Here is a 19354-nt window from a genome sequence, read left to right on the forward strand (position 1 = left end):
ACTAAAAACTCTCTCTTACCTACGGTGAGCAGCAGCTCAAATCTCAATTCAGTTCTGTTACCCTCAGCAGGGCTGCTTGCAGTGTTTCTGGCACCTGTGTGATTGAGGAGCCAGCCTGAAATTTGGGCAGAGTTTATACACAGAATTTGGAGCCCCCCTTCTCTGGGTTTTCTTTTTTTAAGTTTGTCCCCTCATTTTTCAGTGGCTGCAGTTGCCCCCAAAATCTGTCCTTTGGTCCTTCGGTTCTTTTTGTTTTTAAATTGTTGTAAATATGTGTGTAACAAAACATTAGCTATTTCAACATTTTTTTTTTTTTTACATGTACAGTTCAGTGACATTAACTTATGTTCATCATGTTGTTCAACCATCACTCTTATCTGCTCCCAAATATTTCTATCTGTCCTTTGGTTCTTCAGTCTAAAAAGACAGCAGGGTTTTGAATTGGAGTTATAGCTGCTTTCCCCCAACTCTCACAGTGCTGACTGGCCTACTAAAGGCGATAAAAAATGGGAAACTCACCCCATGTTGTTCCCATCTTATGTCTACTCTCCTCCAGAATCTGCTTGGTTTTTACACTCTTCAATGCTTTTATATAATTTCTTTTTGTATTTTGTCTAGAGTTTATAGTTATTAACTGTGGGAGGGTAAGTCCGGTAGGATCTTATTGGCAATTGTAGAAACAGAACTTCTGAGATTCAGTTAGGAATCAGAGGTTGGGGTACATGAGAAACTGAAAGAGGGCCAATATCGCTGCTGAAGTTTGGAGAGAGAGGGAGAGGGTGGCATGAGAGGAAGCTGGAATGGGCAGCAGGGAGCAGATTATGGGAGGACCTTCTAAGCTATGCTTGTCTGGGCAGACAACATCAATGAGTGCCATATAGGTGGGAGAGGCTCATGATGTGAAAAGTCTGTCTTGTACCTGGAGATCTGAGTTTGTTATCTTCTTGAGCTTCTGGGTTTGTAGTCTTTGTTTTGCTTGTTAATGCCACATCTACTCTGTCCCAGACCCATGACTTTATGCTGACCAAGAGTTTCTGAAAACAGTTGCTTTTACCTCATCCTACTGCCCTCCAGCATGTACAATAAGCCATTCCAATGCTGGAACTGCCACTGAGGTGTTTAGCCTTGGAGAGGAGGAAGCCAAGGAATTATTTCCCCAATGGGCCTAGGACTTCTCATTTCCTTTAAATAGTAATATGTTGTTGTTATATGCCATCAAGTCAATTCTGACTCATAGTGACTCTATAGGACAGAGTAGAACAAACTGCCCCATCTTTCTCCAATAGAGTGGTTGGTGGGTTCAAACCACTGACCTTTCACTTAGCAGCTGAGAGTTTATCCACTGCACCACCAAGGCTCCTAAATAACCATCTCCAGTCACGTGTCACTTAACATCCATGATATGTTCTGTGAAATAGGATGTTATGTGATTTGGATGTTATGTGAACACCATATTATATACAGGCAGTCCCCGGGTTACAAACATCTGACTTATGTACACACAACTTATAGTTATGAACCAAGCCCCCAAAAACCTTTTATATTAAAAATTCAAGGTATGTACAACAAACGGGCACCTAGCGGTGTAATTGCTTTGTAACAAGAGACGTGAGGTACACGTGTTGCATGTAGGAAGCTGTTGCATTCACTTTGTCCAATTACCTTCACTATGTCCCATTCTCTGATTTGGATTTCTGAACTTATGGACCACGGACATATATGTAGTCAGACGTTGACCAAATGGAAGATATATATATATGTATACACACATGTATATACATGTATATATATATACATGTATATACATGTATATATACCAAACCCAGTGCCGTCTAGTTGATTCCGACTCATAGCGACACTATATGTATTAAGTGCTACGGCTGCGAACCAAAGGGTCAGCAGTTCAAATCCGCCAGGCGCTCCTTGGAAACTCTATGGGGCAGTTCTACTCTGTCCTATAGTGTCGCTATGAGATGAGTGATTTCTTTGCTAAGCTAGAAACCTGAGTCTTCAAGGGGAAGATTGGTTGATTCTTTCACTACCAGAACCTTGTGCTTTTCACAAAAAGTGTCCTTTGCCTACTTCAGCTTTGCCATGATTATTGAGGTCTAAATACGGTGACTGTGAAGGGTATGAACCCACTGTCACTCATTCTGACTGGTTAGAAAAGGAGCCAAAGGCCATGAAGCTGGGTGTTCTGGAACCCTAAAGCTTTAATGCAATAGTGAGAAAAATCTTCCCAACGGTGCTTAGTAATTTTTTAATACAAGTTGTTGCACTTTTACGTTTATAGTGCCCTACTTGTATTCTAGTGCTTGATGAAGAGCATCTTTTAGCCCCTCCTTAAACAAAACAAAAAGGAGTCCCTGGGTGGTGCAAAGAGGCTAATCATGGAAATTTGCTCCTTATACCTGGATTCACATGAATGTCTAGCCTGGGTGGCCCCAAACCAACCACAGCTTTACTCTCTTGGTCACTCTTTTTGTTCCTATTCTTTCTTTTGTTCTTCATTCAGCAACCCCATTGCCTGCCGTGTGTGTGTGTGTGTGTGTGTGTGTGTGTGTGTGTTTTGCATAATATCCTACAATGGGCCTGAACTATTCCATTCTCCAAGCCATACTTTGTTTTTTCCCGGGCCACCTTATTACTAACTTTTGCATGTTTCCTAGTTCTTTTCTTCACTTAGCCTACCAGCTTTTTGTACTTTTCGATGACTCTTATCACCTTTTTTTTTTTTTTTTTTTTGGTCTAGTTGTAGAGTAAGTATCAAAGAGAGTAGATTGGTTTAGATGACTATGATGATCTTTAGGCTCCAAAATGGGTTGAAAAATGAACGAAGATATAGAAGGCTTGCTTGTTAAATGTACTAAAAGGTAGATATTTGACAAAGGCCCAGTGTCAGTTAATTGGGGAAAAGATAGTCTTTTTAACAAATGGTGCTGGCATAACTGGGTATCCATTTGCAAAAAAATGGAACAGGACCCATACCTCACACCATGCACAAAAACTAACTCCAAGTAGATCAAAGACCTAAACATAAAGACTAAAACGATAAAGATCATGGAAGAAAAAATAGGGACAACATTAGGAGCCCTAATACAAGGCATAAACAGAATACAAAACATTACCAAAAATGATGAAGAGAAACCCGATAACTGGGAGCTCCTAAAAATCAAACACCTATGCTCATCTAAAGACTTCACCAAAAGAGTAAAAAGACCACCTACAGACTGGGAAAGAATTTTCAGCTATGACATCTCCGACCAGCGCCTGATCTCTAAAATCTATATGATTCTGTCAAAACTCAACCACAAAAAGACAAACAACCCAATCAAGAAGTGGGCAAAGGATATGAACACGTGCTTCACTAAAGAAGATATTCAGGCAGCTAACAGATACATGAGAAAATGCTCTCAATCATTAGCCATTAGAGAAATGCAAATTAAAACTACGATGGGATTCCATCTCACTCCAACAAGGCTGGCATTAATCCAAAGAACACAAAATAATAAATGTTGGACAGGCTGCGGAGAGATTGGAACTCTTATACACTGCTGGTGGGAATGTAAAATGGTACAACCACTTTGGAAATCTATCTGGCGTTTCCTTAAAAAGTTAGAAATAGAACTACCATACAACCCAGAAATCCCACTCCTCGGAATATACCCTAGAGAAATAAAAGCCTTCACACAAACAGATATATGCACACCCATGTTTATTGCAGCTCTGTTTACAATAGCAAAAAGCTAGAAGCAACCAAGGTGTCCATCAATGGATGAATGGATAAACAAATTGTGGTATATTCACACAATGGGATACTACGCATCGATAAAGAACTGTGACGAATCTGTGAAACATTTCATAACATGGAGGAATCTGGAAGGCATTATGCTGAGTGAAATTAGTCAGAGGCAAAAGGACAAATATTGTATAAGACCACTATTATAAGATCTTGAGAAATAGTATAAACTGAAAAGAACACATACTTTTGTGGTTACGAGCAGGGGAGGGAAGGAGGGTGGGAGAGGGTTTTTTACTGATTAGTTAGTAGATAAGAACTGCTTTAGGTAAAGGGAAGGACAATACTCAATACACGGAAGGTCAGCTCAAGTGGACTGGACCAAAAGCAAAGAAGTTTCTGGGATAAACTGAATGCTTCAAAGGTCAGCGGAGCAAGGGCGGGGGTTTGGGGACCATGGTTTAAGGGGACTTCTAAGTCAATTGGCAAAATAGTTCTATTATGAAGATGTTCTGCATCCCACTTTGAAATGTGGCATCTGGGGTCTTAAGTGCCATCAAGCGGCCATCTAAGATGCATCAATTGGTCTCAACCCACCTGGACCAAAGGAGAATGAAGAACACCAAGGTCACACGATGACTGTGAGCCCAAGAGACAGAAGGGGCCACATGAACCAGAGACCTACATCATCCTGAGACCAGAAGAACTAGTTGGTGCCCGGCCACAACCGATGACTGCCCTGACAGGGAGCACAACAGAGAACCCCTGAGGAAGCAGAAGATCAGTGGGATGCAGACCCCAAATTCTCACAAAAAGACCATACTTAATGGTCTGACTGAGACTAGAGGAATCCTGGGGGAGAGCAAGTGGGAGTACAGCGTAAGGTGTGTATAAACTTATATGTGACAGTTTGACCTGATTTGTAAACGTTCACTTGAAGCTCAATAAAAGTTAATAAAAAAAAAAATTTACTAAAAGCTAGACGAAAAGGAAAAAAACAAAAACCAAACCCGTTGGCTTTGAGTCTATTCCAACTCATAGAGATCCTATAGGAAGGAGTAGAATTGCCCCATAGGGTTTCCAAGAAGCAGTTGGTGGATTCAAACTGCTGACCTTTTGGCTAGCAACTGAGCTCTTAACCACTGCGCCACGAAGGCTCCCAAAGCTAGACATTAGGTTCAAAACCCTGCTGATTTTTTAGAACACTGAACTGACTTCAACAAGATGCAAAGGTAAAAGTAAAGTCCTGGTTTTGTCTAGAAGAATCTCCTAAATCGGGGATTGTGAAGACCTGAGTAGTCTGCGACAGTTTCATTAAAGGCTTAGCCAGGTTCTAAAATGAGTACCTGAGGGTAGGGGCCCTCCACTGGTTGTTGTGGTAACAGCATTTCAGAAAAGTGCTTGCCTTTTCCTGCCTTCTCTAGACTTCTCTCAGTCTTTCTTCCACAGTGCTTCTTCTAATGGCTTGTCATCAGTCTTCACAAGCATGACAACATATTACCAGAAAATATCATGAAAAACATTTGGAGTGCTTCCTCCATGTTATGCTCAGTGCAGTTAGTGCCATTGTGCAGTGTTTATGCAACAGGGAAAAAAATACTCCCTTGTGCTCTGTTGTGGTCAGACATCCGTAATATTGTGTACAGTTTTCGGCAGCACATTTTAAAAGGCGTTTACTCAGGAGAGATCAGCCAAGACAGTGAGGTGTGTGGAAACTATTATCAAAGGGAAGATGAGAGGAAATTGGTATGACTGACCTGGGAAAGGAAATAATTCAGGTGGAAGTGAAAGCCATGAGTGGAACTGGAGCTTGAAACCTCAGAAAGTTGGACTTGATTATGTTTCAGCCGTATCTCAGGATGGGAGACTCTCGTAGAGCCAGCCATTCTTAGCCACAGACAGACAGACAGACAGATAAAAATGCTGATTAACAATACGGAACCATAGTTTTTCCTATGGTTTTTATCAGTTAATAGACCACATCCCCATTTTCGTTTTTTTAATCAACCAAAGAGGCAGCCCAAAGTGTGAAACAGGTTCCAACTTCTCCAGACGATAGCTTCCGCAAAGTCTAGAAACCAGTGCTCTCTTCTCTATTTTGTGTTCAGTTCTGAAAACAGACACTACCATTTAAAAGCCTTTGGCTCACAATGTTGTGGGCAGACATCAGCGCCTTACTAACTCTAATTGATTGACTGCTTCTTTCCATTACTAAATTACGCCCCTCTGAATTTCAGTAGCAAGTCCGGAAGTCCAGGTCTGAAGGCAGTTTTGGGATTTGGAAGTAAAGTTTGGTCTGCCATGAAAACCCACAAATATGCTGCTTCAGTCCATGAACTTTAATCATGAGGAAAGCTCCAGACAACATGGACAACCAGGGTTATGGCCGTGGTGGTGGTGTAGGCACATTTTAGTGAAGATCTTAAAGGGAATCCACACGACTTAAGACCCGAGGCCTGTAACTCACTGCTTCTTGACTGGCTCCTTGTTGCCTACGAGGAAGGTGAGGAAATGGAACGACACTTGACCCACTTGTTAGTGTATGTTTCGATCATGATTTTTACCATCACTAGCCTGTCAGTAAGGAGCCCTGGTGGCACAATCGTTAAGCACTTGGCCGCTAAACAAAAGGTCTGTAGTTCAAGCCAACCAGTGGTGCCACAGGAGAAAAGACGTGGCAATCTTCTCCCATAGAGATTACAGCCTTGGAAACCCTATGGAACAGTTCTACTCTGCCCTACAGAGTCTATATGAGCCTGAATTGACTCAACGGCTCACAACATTTAAGGAGCGCTGATGGTGCAGTGGTTAAAGTGTTCAACTGCTAACTGAAAGGTCAGCGATTTGAACCCACCAGCTGCTCTTTGGGAGACAAATGTGGCAGTCTGCTTCCATAAAGATTTACAGCCTTGGAAATCCTATGAGGCAGCAGTTCTCCTCTGTCCTGTAGGGTCACTATGAGTTGGGATTGACTCAGCAGTGGGTTTGGTTTTCGGTTTCGGTCCCCATGAAGGATCATACAAATAAGTTTGTGTAGAATAGCAGCAGCACAGTAGGGAACTCAGAGTAATCCGTGGTCCATGGCAACAGCATCAAAACCAGATGCCTTTGGCTTGGCACAGTGTAATTGTAATGTTTTCTGTTTTCCACAGGCGAAAACTCCTAGAGTTTTAACTCTGCACTTCTGGTCTTTATATTGTTACTCTGAAAGACTTACTACTCATTTTAATAAAGAAAACTGACCAGAACATACTCTTGAGTTTTGAAAAGTACGATTTGTATGAATATTCTTCATCGAATACCAACACTATTAGATTCTGTGAGAAACGAGGCTATAGTTATTTATGTAGGCTGAAGTTTTCTGAAAAAGCCTTATGGAGTTAGGTATTATATAAGCTGAACCTGGAAGAAAGTCTGAAGGATTAAATAGGTAAAAGGGTCCTGGTTAAGGAAGAAGTGAAACATCACATCTCATTTGAGTCTTCCTAGAAACTCAAACTTACTGACTGCCAGACAATATAAAGATAGGAGGGAAGGAGAAAGATGAAAGAGAAGAAAGGAGGAGAATATAGAAAGGAGAGAAAGAAATTTGAGTCAAAGAAAGACATCTTTTAAAATTAATTTATTAAACATTTATCGAGAATCTATTTTGTGCCAGGCACTGGTCAGGATTTTATAAATAAGTGGGTTTAGAGAGGTTAAGTAATTTGCTCACAATCCAATTTTTTTATGAAGTGCTAAGACATGTTATCAGGTGGTTTTATAGCATATTCTCTGCCAGAGATACTCAGCTCTGAAATGGTTCTTATACAGTTGGGATAATTGTTATATAATTGGAATGATTCTATAGCCTTACGCCAAGATGTTGGGCAAAATGTCTTGAAGAATTTCTTTCTGATTATTGCTAGGGGCCTTTAAGCTGTGTTTGCTTTTTGTTATGGATTTCTGCTTTTTTTTCTTCTTCCGATACTTAGAACTCATGCCATCCAGCTTAGATGGCAAGATTAAAGTTGGTTTAAATTTAGAGAAACGTAGATCTCTGCTTAAAGCTGTATTTTTGTCATTAGTTGATTGTTTGGTTGTGCTGACAGCTAACTCCGATAGCTGCTCTGTGAGGTCACTCACACTTTGTCTGATTCTTTTCAGAGCACCCAATGTTGCCTCCCTGACTAAAACCCTTTTGAGGCTGCCCGTGGCCCTTGGAATAAAATTCAAACTTCCTAACAGGGTCTCTGCGGTCCTGCATGGTTTCTTCTTATCTACCTTTCCAACCTCATCTTGTGCCACTCTCCACCCTCACAAGGCTAAAGCCTCCAGAGTCTTCATTCAGTTTCTGGAACATTTCCAGTTCTTTGCTACCTCAGGAGTTCAGCACACACTTTGCCTTTTTTCTTGGAATTCTCTTTGGCCCCATTCTTCACATGACTGACTTACCCTTCAGGTCTCAGATTAAACATCCCTTTTTTTCTCAGAGTATCCTAAGGAGCCCTGGTGGTGCTGCGGTTAAACGCACAGCCACTAGCCATAAAGGTCGGTGATTGGAGTCCACCAGCCACTCCACAGGAGATAGATGTGGCAGTCTGCTTCTGTAAAGATTACGATCTTGGAAACCCTATGGGGCAGTTCTACCCTGTCCTATAGGGTCTGAGTATGAACCAGAATTGACCTGATGGCAATGGGTTTGGTTTTTTGGATGTCTCAGAGTATCCATCCCATCTAACGTGGGTCTCCCTTGTTATTTTCTTCCGTAGCCAGTAGCCCTTTTCTTTCATAGCCTTTTGTACAATTAAAAAGGTTTTCTGACATTGAATTGATGATTTGACCTATAGTTTAATAAGAAAATAGCATGAAATGCAGATAAGGTTTAATTGGTGCACCACGAAATGTAGCTAAATTTATAATTATTTTATGTTTCAAGATTAAAAGAAAAAATCCTAAATGAGTAAAATCCGGAACATTGATACAATGCGCTGTCATTACATAGCCATTAAAGTAATTTTCAGGATTTTGTTTATTATTGTTTTGGTTTTGTTGTTCAGCGATATGTTCAAACTGTTAAATGGCTGGAATGAAGTCTCATAGGATGTAAGGAATACTACACGCATGTAATTTTGTGTACCTTCCTTCTTTTTCCCCTACATGTTATCATCACTCCTACCCAGAACAGAGTGCATACTATTCACCTGTCCTGTGAACATAATCCTAAATAAATACTTTCCTCAGTAGTAAAATAAGTCTAAAGAAGTAAAAATTCCAATTTTTTCTTGATGCCTACTTCAATTTTTAAATAAAAAACTCTTTCCAAAAATTTATTTTTGGTATGTTGACTTTGTGGGTGCCATCAGCACATTCTTGGTTACCTGTTTGGGTAATCCTCATTTCCTGTGCTCATTTCTTGAAACTAGTAAGAGGGGCGGGAATGGTCATCAGAGTGTAAGTTTTAATTACTGTGGGAAACCTCAATAAATTTTCCCTAATTCCTGGGGGCGGGGGGAGGGGAAGGGTTTACACGTATCTGTTTCCTTTTAACTGCATCTCTTCCACTAGACTGTAAGCTCCTGAGGATAGGGACCTTGTCTGTTTAGATCTTCACTGTTTACCTAGTGCCTAGCTCGATGGCTGGTACTGAATAAATGTTTTCCTAATGAACACTGAGACCTTAAAATTGCAGAGCACTTGGAGACTTTCAAAAAGCTTTCACACATATTCTCAATTAATCCCTATAATCACCCTGGAGATAATTCAGGCAGAGTAGATAATGTTTCTATGTCATAGAAGGAAAGACTTGGAGAGGTAAGTAACTTGGCCAAGTCACACAGCTGGTGGGGCTTGGGTTGGAAGTCAAGCCTTTTCACCATTTAGGTGAGACACTGTTGGCAATCCGTGTGGATGCGAGTACCCTGTGTGCCTAGGAAAGAATCTCACAGTCCCGATTCTTAGAACTAATTTGTTATCTTTCCTTTTCATTTATATTCTCTATGCTCATTTTTTTTTTTTTATGCTCATTGGCTAAATTTTCCATAGTGTGGTGATATGCTATATTTTCAGATGGCAGAAAAGAGATCCAGCCCCTTGTTAATATGTAAATACAAAAGGTGAACTTAAGCCCACTGCCCAAACTGAAAAAAAGCAGAATGCATTTTTAAATTTAGGAAACTGTTCTTTCCTCCATAGAGTCGGAACGAATATATTGCTCACCTCAAGGACCAGTTGCAAGAGATGAAGGCAAAAACCAACATGGAGAGTCGCTATATGAAGAAAAATACTGAGCTACAGATTGCTCAGGCCTACAAAAAATGTAACAAAGCAGAGGAACTCCTGCTGGAGGAGATTGAGGTAATTATTGCCACATTAAGAATGAACCAGGTAGATGGGACTTGAATTGTTACTCCTGATACTGGCCCAGCTAACGAAGGAGGAGGGAGAGGGAGGTTCTCCTGTCTTTGTTCTCTCTCTCCCAGGGTCCCAACACTTGAGGTTGAAAATAAAAGACCGAATGAAGACTTGCATAGTGGAAGCAGAGATTCTGATGGGCTAGCTATTAGCTACATCTTCCACTTCTCTTACACTGCCTTTGGAAATTGGTTGTACTTTCTCCCCGTGGGTGCTTCATCCTTATTTTATAAAACCATTAGCCATTCTTCCTGGTAATTATAGGGAGAGGGCAAAACAAGATGCTTAGTAACTTGGCAGATTTTTGCTGTTGCTTGCTCACCCAGCTGGTACTTTTTATTCCTGCAGTAAGAAATACAAAATTTAGAGGCCTGTTTTGCTCAGGGGGCATTGCGCTTATGTTGATGGTGGTGGAATGATTTGGAAAAGGGTAGCGAGAATGGTTGTACACCTTGAAGAATGTAATCAGTATCATGGAAATTGTTGAGATGTGTGTTTTGTTATGCGTATTTTCACCACAGTACAATTTTTTAAAAAACCTAGAAGGCTGAATTTCATTTAAACCTAAATTTAAATGTAAACAGTTGAGAAGTCACAGTGAAGAATATCAGGAGAAAGAAACAGAGGGTAGACCTTCATTAGAGGGGGTAGGCTATATGGCTACAAGAACATCAGGCAGCTAAAGGAATATTAACCTCCAGCAAAGGATGGCCAGGAGTAAACACCATTAAACTGTGTCACCTGTGTGCCTGAGAACCCCTTCCTCTGAGACCTCTGCTTGTTTGAAAGCCCTCTCCCAGGTGTGGCTTAAGACCCTGAAAACAAACTTTTTTCTTGCCCTCTGGGGTTTGCTTTTTAGGCCTAAGAACATTGTCCACTTAAAGCATTGGCTCTCTCCTTAATTGCCATCACTTTCCAGGGAATAGGGCACTTGCTTGTATCTATCACAATGCCACGATCATGGCTCAGCAATATTTGTTAACACGAACTGATCTGAACTGAGACGAATCGCAGCTCTGGAGCAATCCCGAGGAATTCCTGGGAGTCCAGCTGGTAAAGAAAACCTGTGCTATGTCACAGCTATACTTCTTATCCTGAGAACTTCTGATCCTCAACCTTGCCAGGAAGAACTCCTGATACTTGTTTATTATTCTCACAGAAGCTAAGGATGAAAACTGAAGAAGAGAACCGGATTCATACAGAGATTGAAACTTTCCTTAAAAAGGAGCAGCAGGTAGGTCACCAAAACTTTTACTTCCTGACTTACAAAATACCAAGAAAAGCAAAAAAAAAAAAAAAAAATTTTTTCAGAAAGAAAAATCAACCACAATTCTACTAGCCTAAAGTGTGAACTGTAGCCCATGTTTTCTTTGAAATATATCCATCTGAATAAATACTTCATATAGCTATGATTTGATTGCATGTAAAATTTTGTCTTCTGCCTTTAACATTATACCAGAAACTGTTCCCTTGCTCCTATATTGGTTAATAGTCATAATTTAAAAATAAAAATTATTGTTTTTTATTGTAAAAATAACACATTCCCAGTTGAGGGAAGATTTTTTGTTTTTATTGTACTTTAGATGAAGGTTTACAGAACAACGAGTTCCTAATTAAACTAGTACACATATTGTTTTATGACATTGGTTAACAACCCCACGACACGTCAACACTCTCTCTTCTCAACCTTGGGTTTCCTGTTACCAGCTTTCCTGTCCCCTCCTGCCTTCTAGTCCTTGCCCCAGGGCTGGCATGCCCCTTTACTTCCGTTTTGTTTTATGGGCCTGTCCAGTCTTTGGCTGAAGGGTGAACCTCAGGAGTGACTTCATTACTAAGCTGAAAGGGTATCCGGGGGCCATACTCTCAGAGTTTCTCCAGTTTGTTAGGCCGGCAACTCTGGTCTTTCTTTTTGAGTTAGAATTTGTTCTACATTTTTCTCCAGCTCTGTTCAGGACCCTCTATTGTAATCCCTGTCAGAGCAGTCAGTGGTGGTAGCTGGGCACCATCTAGTTGTGCTGGACTCAGTCTGGTGGAGGCCGTGGTAGATGTGGTCCATTAGTCCTTTGGACTAATCTTTCCCTTGTATCTTTAGTTTTCTTCATTCTTCTTGCTCCCAAAAGGTGAGACCAGTGGAGTATCCTAGATGGCTGCTCACAGGCTTTTAAGACCCCAGACGCTACTCACCATAGTAGAATGTAGAACATTTTCTTTATAAACTATGTTATGCCAATTAAGCTAGATGTTCTCCAAGATTCTGGTCCCCACAGCCCTCAGCCCAGCAATTCAGTCCCTCAGGGAGTTTGGATGTGTCCATGGAGCTTCCATGACCTTGCCTTCTACAAGTTGTGCTGGCTTCCCCGGTATTGTGTACTGTCTTACCCTTCACCAGTTCCATGTATCTATTGTCTATTTAGTGTTTGAGATTTTTTTAAAAATTACCTATTGCTTCATTGCTCATGTTAGTTCAATCTCTTCATAAAATAATTTAAAATACTTGTATAATATTCCATTGAATGGTTATGGAATATTTTGTGTGTTATCCTTTTGTTTTTTCAAATATTTTGGTTGTTTCCAGAGCGTTATTATTGTAAATAATGCAGTAATGAAAACTTTGTCCAAATAACTGTTTTCCTTCATTGCAATTATTTACTAAGAGTAAATCTCAAGCATGAGATCAGTAGGAGCCCTGGTGGTGCAGCGGTTAAGTATTCAGCTGCTAAGCAAAAGGTTGGCAGTTCTAATCCGCCAGCCACTCCTTGGAAACCCTGTGGGGCAGTTCTGCTCTGTCCTGTAGGGTCGAAGAGCAAATCTCAAGCATGAGATTAGTTATGTCAGAGAGATTAGTATTTTGTCGCTGCTGATGAACGTGGCTGACACTTCTAAGCTGCACGACCGTCAGCACTTTACGCAGGCACAGATTTCACTCTATCCTCGCCAGCACCCGCCATTGTAAATATTTTTTTAATTCTGCCAGTTTAGTGGGTTGTTTTATTTTGCATTTCTTCGCTCACTAACAGAAGTGAACATCCTCCTGTATATTTGTTTATTTCCTCTTGTGTGAATTCTATGTGACTGAAATGGTTTTAATTAACATTCCTAATAGTAATAACAATAACAAACTAATAACAACCAAGCTGCATCTATAACACGTCCAGGGTTAGAAATAGGTCTGAGTCCAGCTGGAGCCTTTCAGAATATCCCTGCTGGATGAATAAGGAAAAAATTTCCCACTTTCTTATAGTACAGACTTATGACTTATAATATTTATAATACAGACTGCCTTTGGGAAAAGCTAACACATTTTCAGTAAACAGTTTTAAATTGCAGGGGAGAATTTCTGAATGCTATTTGACAGGCCTTTACTGAAAAAAACCCTCTGGTAGGACATTAGAATCAGTGGCCTGGACCTCTGCACTTCAAGAATTGCGTATCACGCCACCTGTTTCAGGTGTTAGATGCACAGCTGGTATCCAACAGTCAGAAGAGCTGCTGGATAAATAAGTGATAAATGGATGATGGATGGAGAAAAATGTTTGTTGTCATGGTCTTAAGCCACACCTGCCCCCAAGTAAGCTTTCAAATAAGCAGAGGTCTCAGAGAAAGGTATCCTTCTGCACACAGGTGACACCCTCTGATGATGAAGTCAGTGTTTCCAAGATCTTCGGACCAATTATACAAGCAATACATAAATACTTTTTTAATGAAAAATTGCAAACAGTACAGAAATACATAGTTTAAAAAAAGTGAAAGTCTGACTTAACCACCTCCCTTTCCAAAGGTAAACACGTTTAACAATTTTGTTAAAATTTTTATTTTCATTTACATACATGTTTATGTACCTAATGGAGCCCTGGTGGTACAAATGGTTAAGGGCTTGGCTGCTAACCGAAAGGTTGGCAATTCAAACCCACCCTGCGACAACATGGGAGAAAGACCTGTCAGTCTGCTTCCATAAAGATTGCAGCTAAGAAAACCCTATGGGGCAGTTCTGCTTTGTCACATGGGGTTGCTAACAAACAACATATGTACCTAAAACATACATGTTTCTATTATTTATTTTTTACATAAATGAGATCATATGATAAATATTGTTCCAGGCTCTGTTTTGTTGTTTTTTAAAATTTACTTTATCTTTAAGGGTTTCTATATCAGCACAACTGTTATATTTTATAGTGAGGACATACCAAAATGTAGTTAATCATCAGTGAACATTTAGATTGTTTTCAAATTTGGGCTGTTGTAACAATTCTGTAGTAAACATTCTTGGACATGTCTTTAAGTACATGGTATATCAGAAGGCTATTCACTTTTGTATATTGATCTAGATTTCTTATGTCCTCTCATATGAATTCTAGTGGTTTTCCAGTTGATTTGGATTTTCTAGGTAGCAAATCATATTTACTACAAAAATAATAATTTTATGTTTTCCTTTTCATTATTTAAATGTCTATTTCCATTTCTTGGCTTATTCAAGAATGTCAAGTGTACTATTGAATAGTAGTAGTGATAATGGGACGTCGTTTCCCTATTCTTGGTTTTAATGATGTTCCAGTCAGGATCACACTGGAATTTATAGCCTTGCCAAGTTTTTCATGTACAGGTTAGGGCACTCATTGGGCAAGAATGGGATCCTGAAACTTGAAATGAGAACATGTGCTTGGACTCAGGTGGAACTACAGCCCTGAGCTCCCAGTCTCTAAGTCTCCCTTGCTAGTGGAAGTAGCTTGCCCTCCCTTGTCTGAGGAAGCTAGTTGTCCTTTGCCTGAAAATCCTGTGATAACTACATCTGGGCAGATGCATTGAAAAGGGATCCTCATTCTCAAGACCCAGTACAACCACCCCTATTGCCACTGGATCCATAATTAGGGTCAAATCTGAGCATTTTCCAGGGGGACAGGAACACAGTATGGCTCAAAAGGAAATAGTTTATGCACCAAAAGAATTGCAGAATTTTGCTAATATCAGCAGAAACCAGGGAAACATGTGGCAATGGATTCTAAGAGTGTTAGATTATTGAAGGTGAACTTATAACACTAGATTGGACCAAATTCATTGATATGGATGTAGTTAGTAGAAATTTCTGGATTTAGTGTGTTAATCCATGCAGCAGGATGTGACTCTAACAGTTCATTTGGTCGGTGAACTGAAACATGAACTCAACAGTGGCCTATGCTTAATGAGGTGGAGATTCCACAGCTTCCCGGATATGATGTGGAGGAGAGAATCCAGAGATTTAGGGACATAGGCATGTCTTAGCCATCAAGTGCTGCTATAACAGAAATACCACAAGTGGATGGCTTTAACAAGGAGAGACTTATTCTCTCAAAGTCCAGGGGCCTAGAAGTCTGAATTCAGGGATCCAGCTCCAGGGGAAGGCCTTCTTTCTCTCTTGGCTGTGGGGGAAGGTCCTTGTCATCAATCTTCCCTGGTTGAGGAGATTCTTAGCGCAGGGGCCCTGGCTCCAAAGGACGTGCTATTCTCCTGGGTCTTGTTTCTTGGTGATATGAGGTTCCCCTCCCCTGTCTCTCTGCTTGCTTCTCTTTTGTATATCTCAAAAGAGATTGACTTAAGACAAAACTGAATCTTGTAGATACAGTCGCACCTCATTAACATAACTGCCTCTAATTCTGCTTCATTAACTTCACAGAGGTAGGATTTACAAGGCATAGGAAAATGTCATCCGATGACAAAATGGTGGACAGTCATATAATGCTGGGGATCATGGCCTAGGCAAGTTGTCACACATTTTGGGAGAACACAATTCAATCCATAACAGGCATGTTGGAGTGGATTTATAGTTTGCAACAGGCATATCTACCACCAGCCCCCTCTACTAGATTCTATGGGAGGGTCCAGATGACAGTTCTTTTACTAAGTCTTTGAGAAATATGTTAATGAGGGAAGCACCTGCATCTTTGAAAAGCTCTGTAGTTGTTCTTCTTTGTAAGCAAGATAGGAGGACGAAGGATATTGTCATTGAGATGGGCTGTGTGATTTCAGTGGGGATAATGGGATCCTAATTTTTTTTAAAGTGCCAGAGGCCAAGTTGTAGCACTTAATGCCCAAAGTCAGGGTGGACGTGTTTAGGGGCAGCCGAGATGTACTTGTTATCAGAATTCCTTGGCCCACAGGAATCTTTGGCAATGGCTAATTAGTCACAGTATCCCTAGAAATAAAATAGCCAGCCAGTTAAAGCATTGCTTGATCTATATAACAGAAAAAAAGTCAGATCTGGTAGCCAAAAACCTAATTTTTGTCACCACAATGGAGAGTCACGCCCTCTCAGCCAATTTCCAGAACTAAGTCAATTCACAACCCAGAGCCCCTTGAGTGAAGGGGGGGGGCGTCCCCTTGGATGGACCCTTGAGGATGGACCTTGCAGCATTGCTACAGGGATATACTGCAAATAGTCCTCTAAGCATTACCCACAGGAACCTGTGGCCACTTATTTGAGTGACTGTGCACTGGGGGAAAGAAAATGCCCTGACTTTTGGGGGATTACCAAACACTGCCTCTGAATAGACGCCAATTCCTGGGAACTCAAAACAGCATTGTGGCTCTCTAGTCAAAATGGGAATTATAGTGGTCAGGTGATAGATGTAGTCTTAACTCAAGTCTTCCACACTGTGGGCCCATTTTTTCTATAGACCCACCCTGTGGTTACTTCCCCAGTTCCTGAATGTGTAATTGGAATAGGTATACCTAACAACTGACAGAATTTCTGAATTGGCCCTCTGACTCATGGGGTGAGGGCTGTTATGGTAGGAAGGGCTAAGTTGAAGCCTCTGGAATTTCCCCTCCCCTCCAGGACAGTAAATCAGAAGCAATACTGTACCCCTGGGGAACTGCAGTGTTACGGATTGAATTATGTCCCCCCCCAAATTATGTGTTAGAATCCTAACCCCTATACCTGTGGATGTGATCCCATTTGGGAACAGGCTTTTCTTTGTGTTGTTAATAAGGCCATATCAGTGTAGGGTATGTCTTAAATTTAATCACTTTTGAGATATAAAAAGAGTAGGTTAGGCACAGAAAAGCAAGTATGAATGGGGAAAAGATAAATGCCATGTAGAGATTACCAAGGAACTGAGAAATGCTGGGGCTAGAGAAGCTGAGACAAGGATTTTCTCCCAGAGCTGACAAAGAGAGAGCCTTCCTGTAGAGTCAGTGCCCTAAATTCAGACTTCTAGTCTCCTAAACACTGAGAAAATAAATTCCCGTTCATTAAAACCACTCACTTGTGGTATTTCTGTGACAGCAGTACTAGATAAGTAAGACATCATGTAACTCAACTGTTTGGCCTGTGCAGAAGTTGAGTGTATCTTGGGGAATGAATACAGACTGTTGTAAATATAATCATGTAGTGACTCCAATTTTAGCTACTGTTCCATATGTAATGTCTTTACTGGAGCAAATCTTCATGTCCCCTGGCACTTGTATGCAGCTGTTGACCTGACCAAAGCCCTTGTCTCCAGACCAATTTGCAAAAACCAACAGAACCAGTTTGCTTTTACCTGGCAGGGCCAACAGTACACCTTTACAGTCTCACATCAAGACTGTCGATTGATTCTACTATTTGTTGCCATAATATAGTCTGCAGAGGTATTGATCACTTTGACTGTCCACAAAACATCATAGTGGTCCATGACATTAATGACATTAATGACATTATGCTGGCTGTATCTAATGAACAGGAAGTAACACAGGCCTTAGTATGACATGTGACCTGGAAGATAGGAGATAAATCCCATTTCTAGTACCAATTCTGTATCATTAAGCATTCAGTCAGGTAACATAAATTGCACCAGTAATTTGAACAGGGAAAATTTACTATAAAGGATTACACCCACTTCTCAGTTATCGATGTGGTTAGGGTCCAAATATCAGGTCGTTACGTAAAAATCAGTGTTATACAAAAATGGAAGATAACCACATCAGATCACAAAAAGGAGGATGACTGCATCATTACATAACTGCCAAATTATATCATTACGTAACTGCCAAATGACATCACTACATAACTGCCAAACCACTGAGAATCATGGCCCAGCCAAGCTGACACATAACCTTAATCACCACAGCCAGCATTACTCTCTCCTTGCACCTCAGTGTTTGTTACTGCCCCATGTATGTTGTTAATGCACAAAATAGTCGGATGGTAGATTTTTTAATATTGTTGTAAATGCAAAATGTCAGATAACAAAAATAGTCAATAAGTGAGGAGTAGGTGTATTACCTGGTAACAAAGGATAGCTACTAAGAAGGGAAAAAAGAGAACTCTAAAGAACATACTAGGGCTAAACAGTATCTAAGGACAGAATAAACTTGGAAGTGGGGAGAGATACTTCCCAAGGCAAAGATTCAGACCTTGTCGGAGAGGGTGTGGCTGTGGCCCACTGGATGGCAGAGATGTTTGCTGGGTTCCCCTCGGCCAGAATTGGCTCATAGCTGCTGGGAAAAGGCTGGCAAGCAGGGAACTGGGAACTGTGTTTAACAAGCAAGAATCTTCCTGCTGGGGTGTCAGTAAAACTTATTGGTGAGGGCATGCCACGGGGTGTCCGACATGCCTACCACCAGCCTGCCCTAGAAATAAGAATAGAGGAAGCGCATCGGAGCCAAGGGGAGACGCCCCTCATGCCATGTCCCTCCAGCGCCCTCTACTGACAAAGCTTCACATTGTGCCAGCTGGCAAAAGAGCAATGTTTATAGGATCCGGTTTCACAAAGCAGGGTGGCGAAGGGTGAATTTGGAGCTGAGAAGGAATAAATCAGTAACTGGCAAATATGGGTTTTTTTTTTTTTTAAATCAGGAATGAGTATTCAATTTTATCAGATGGATTTTTTTCCCTCCATTGAGATGATATAGTTTTTTTTCTCCTTTAAAATGTTAATGAAGTAAAATCCATTAATAGATTTCCTGATGTTAGCCATCTTTAAATTCTTGGGCTAAACATTACTTAGTCATAAAATATAAATTTTTATAGACTGTTCGATTTGATTTTTAAATTTTGTATTTATGTATTGCATACATGAGGTGAGCCTATAGATTACATTTTTTAGTGCTTTGTCATATTGCTAACAGTTACGCTAGCCTGGTGGCATGAGCTGGGAAACTTTCCATCTTTTTCTGTGATGAAACCTAAAATTTAACATAGAGATTGTTCCTTGAAACTTGGTAAAATTCAAACAATCTTATATGGGTATCTTTATTATATATATATAT

The 19354-nt window shown here is 40.6% G+C and overlaps 1 protein-coding gene across 2 annotated transcripts in view; it reads left to right on the forward strand.

Moving 5' to 3' along the window:
* IQCG (IQ motif containing G) overlaps nucleotides 1-19354 on the forward strand; it is a 43001-nt gene that overhangs the window by 12551 nt on the left and 11096 nt on the right. For both annotated transcript variants that reach the window (XR_010323515.1, XM_010592897.3), the window contains exons 6-7: nucleotides 9914-10075; nucleotides 11292-11366. Coding sequence is in view for 1 of the 2 variants with exons in the window: in XM_010592897.3 (XP_010591199.1) it covers nucleotides 9914-10075; nucleotides 11292-11366 (237 nt within the window). In the remaining variant the exon portion in view is untranslated. The remainder of the gene's footprint in view (nucleotides 1-9913; nucleotides 10076-11291; nucleotides 11367-19354) is intronic.

Source organism: Loxodonta africana, chromosome 1, assembly GCF_030014295.1.
Source record: "Loxodonta africana isolate mLoxAfr1 chromosome 1, mLoxAfr1.hap2, whole genome shotgun sequence".
Taxonomy (NCBI): domain Eukaryota; kingdom Metazoa; phylum Chordata; class Mammalia; order Proboscidea; family Elephantidae; genus Loxodonta; species Loxodonta africana.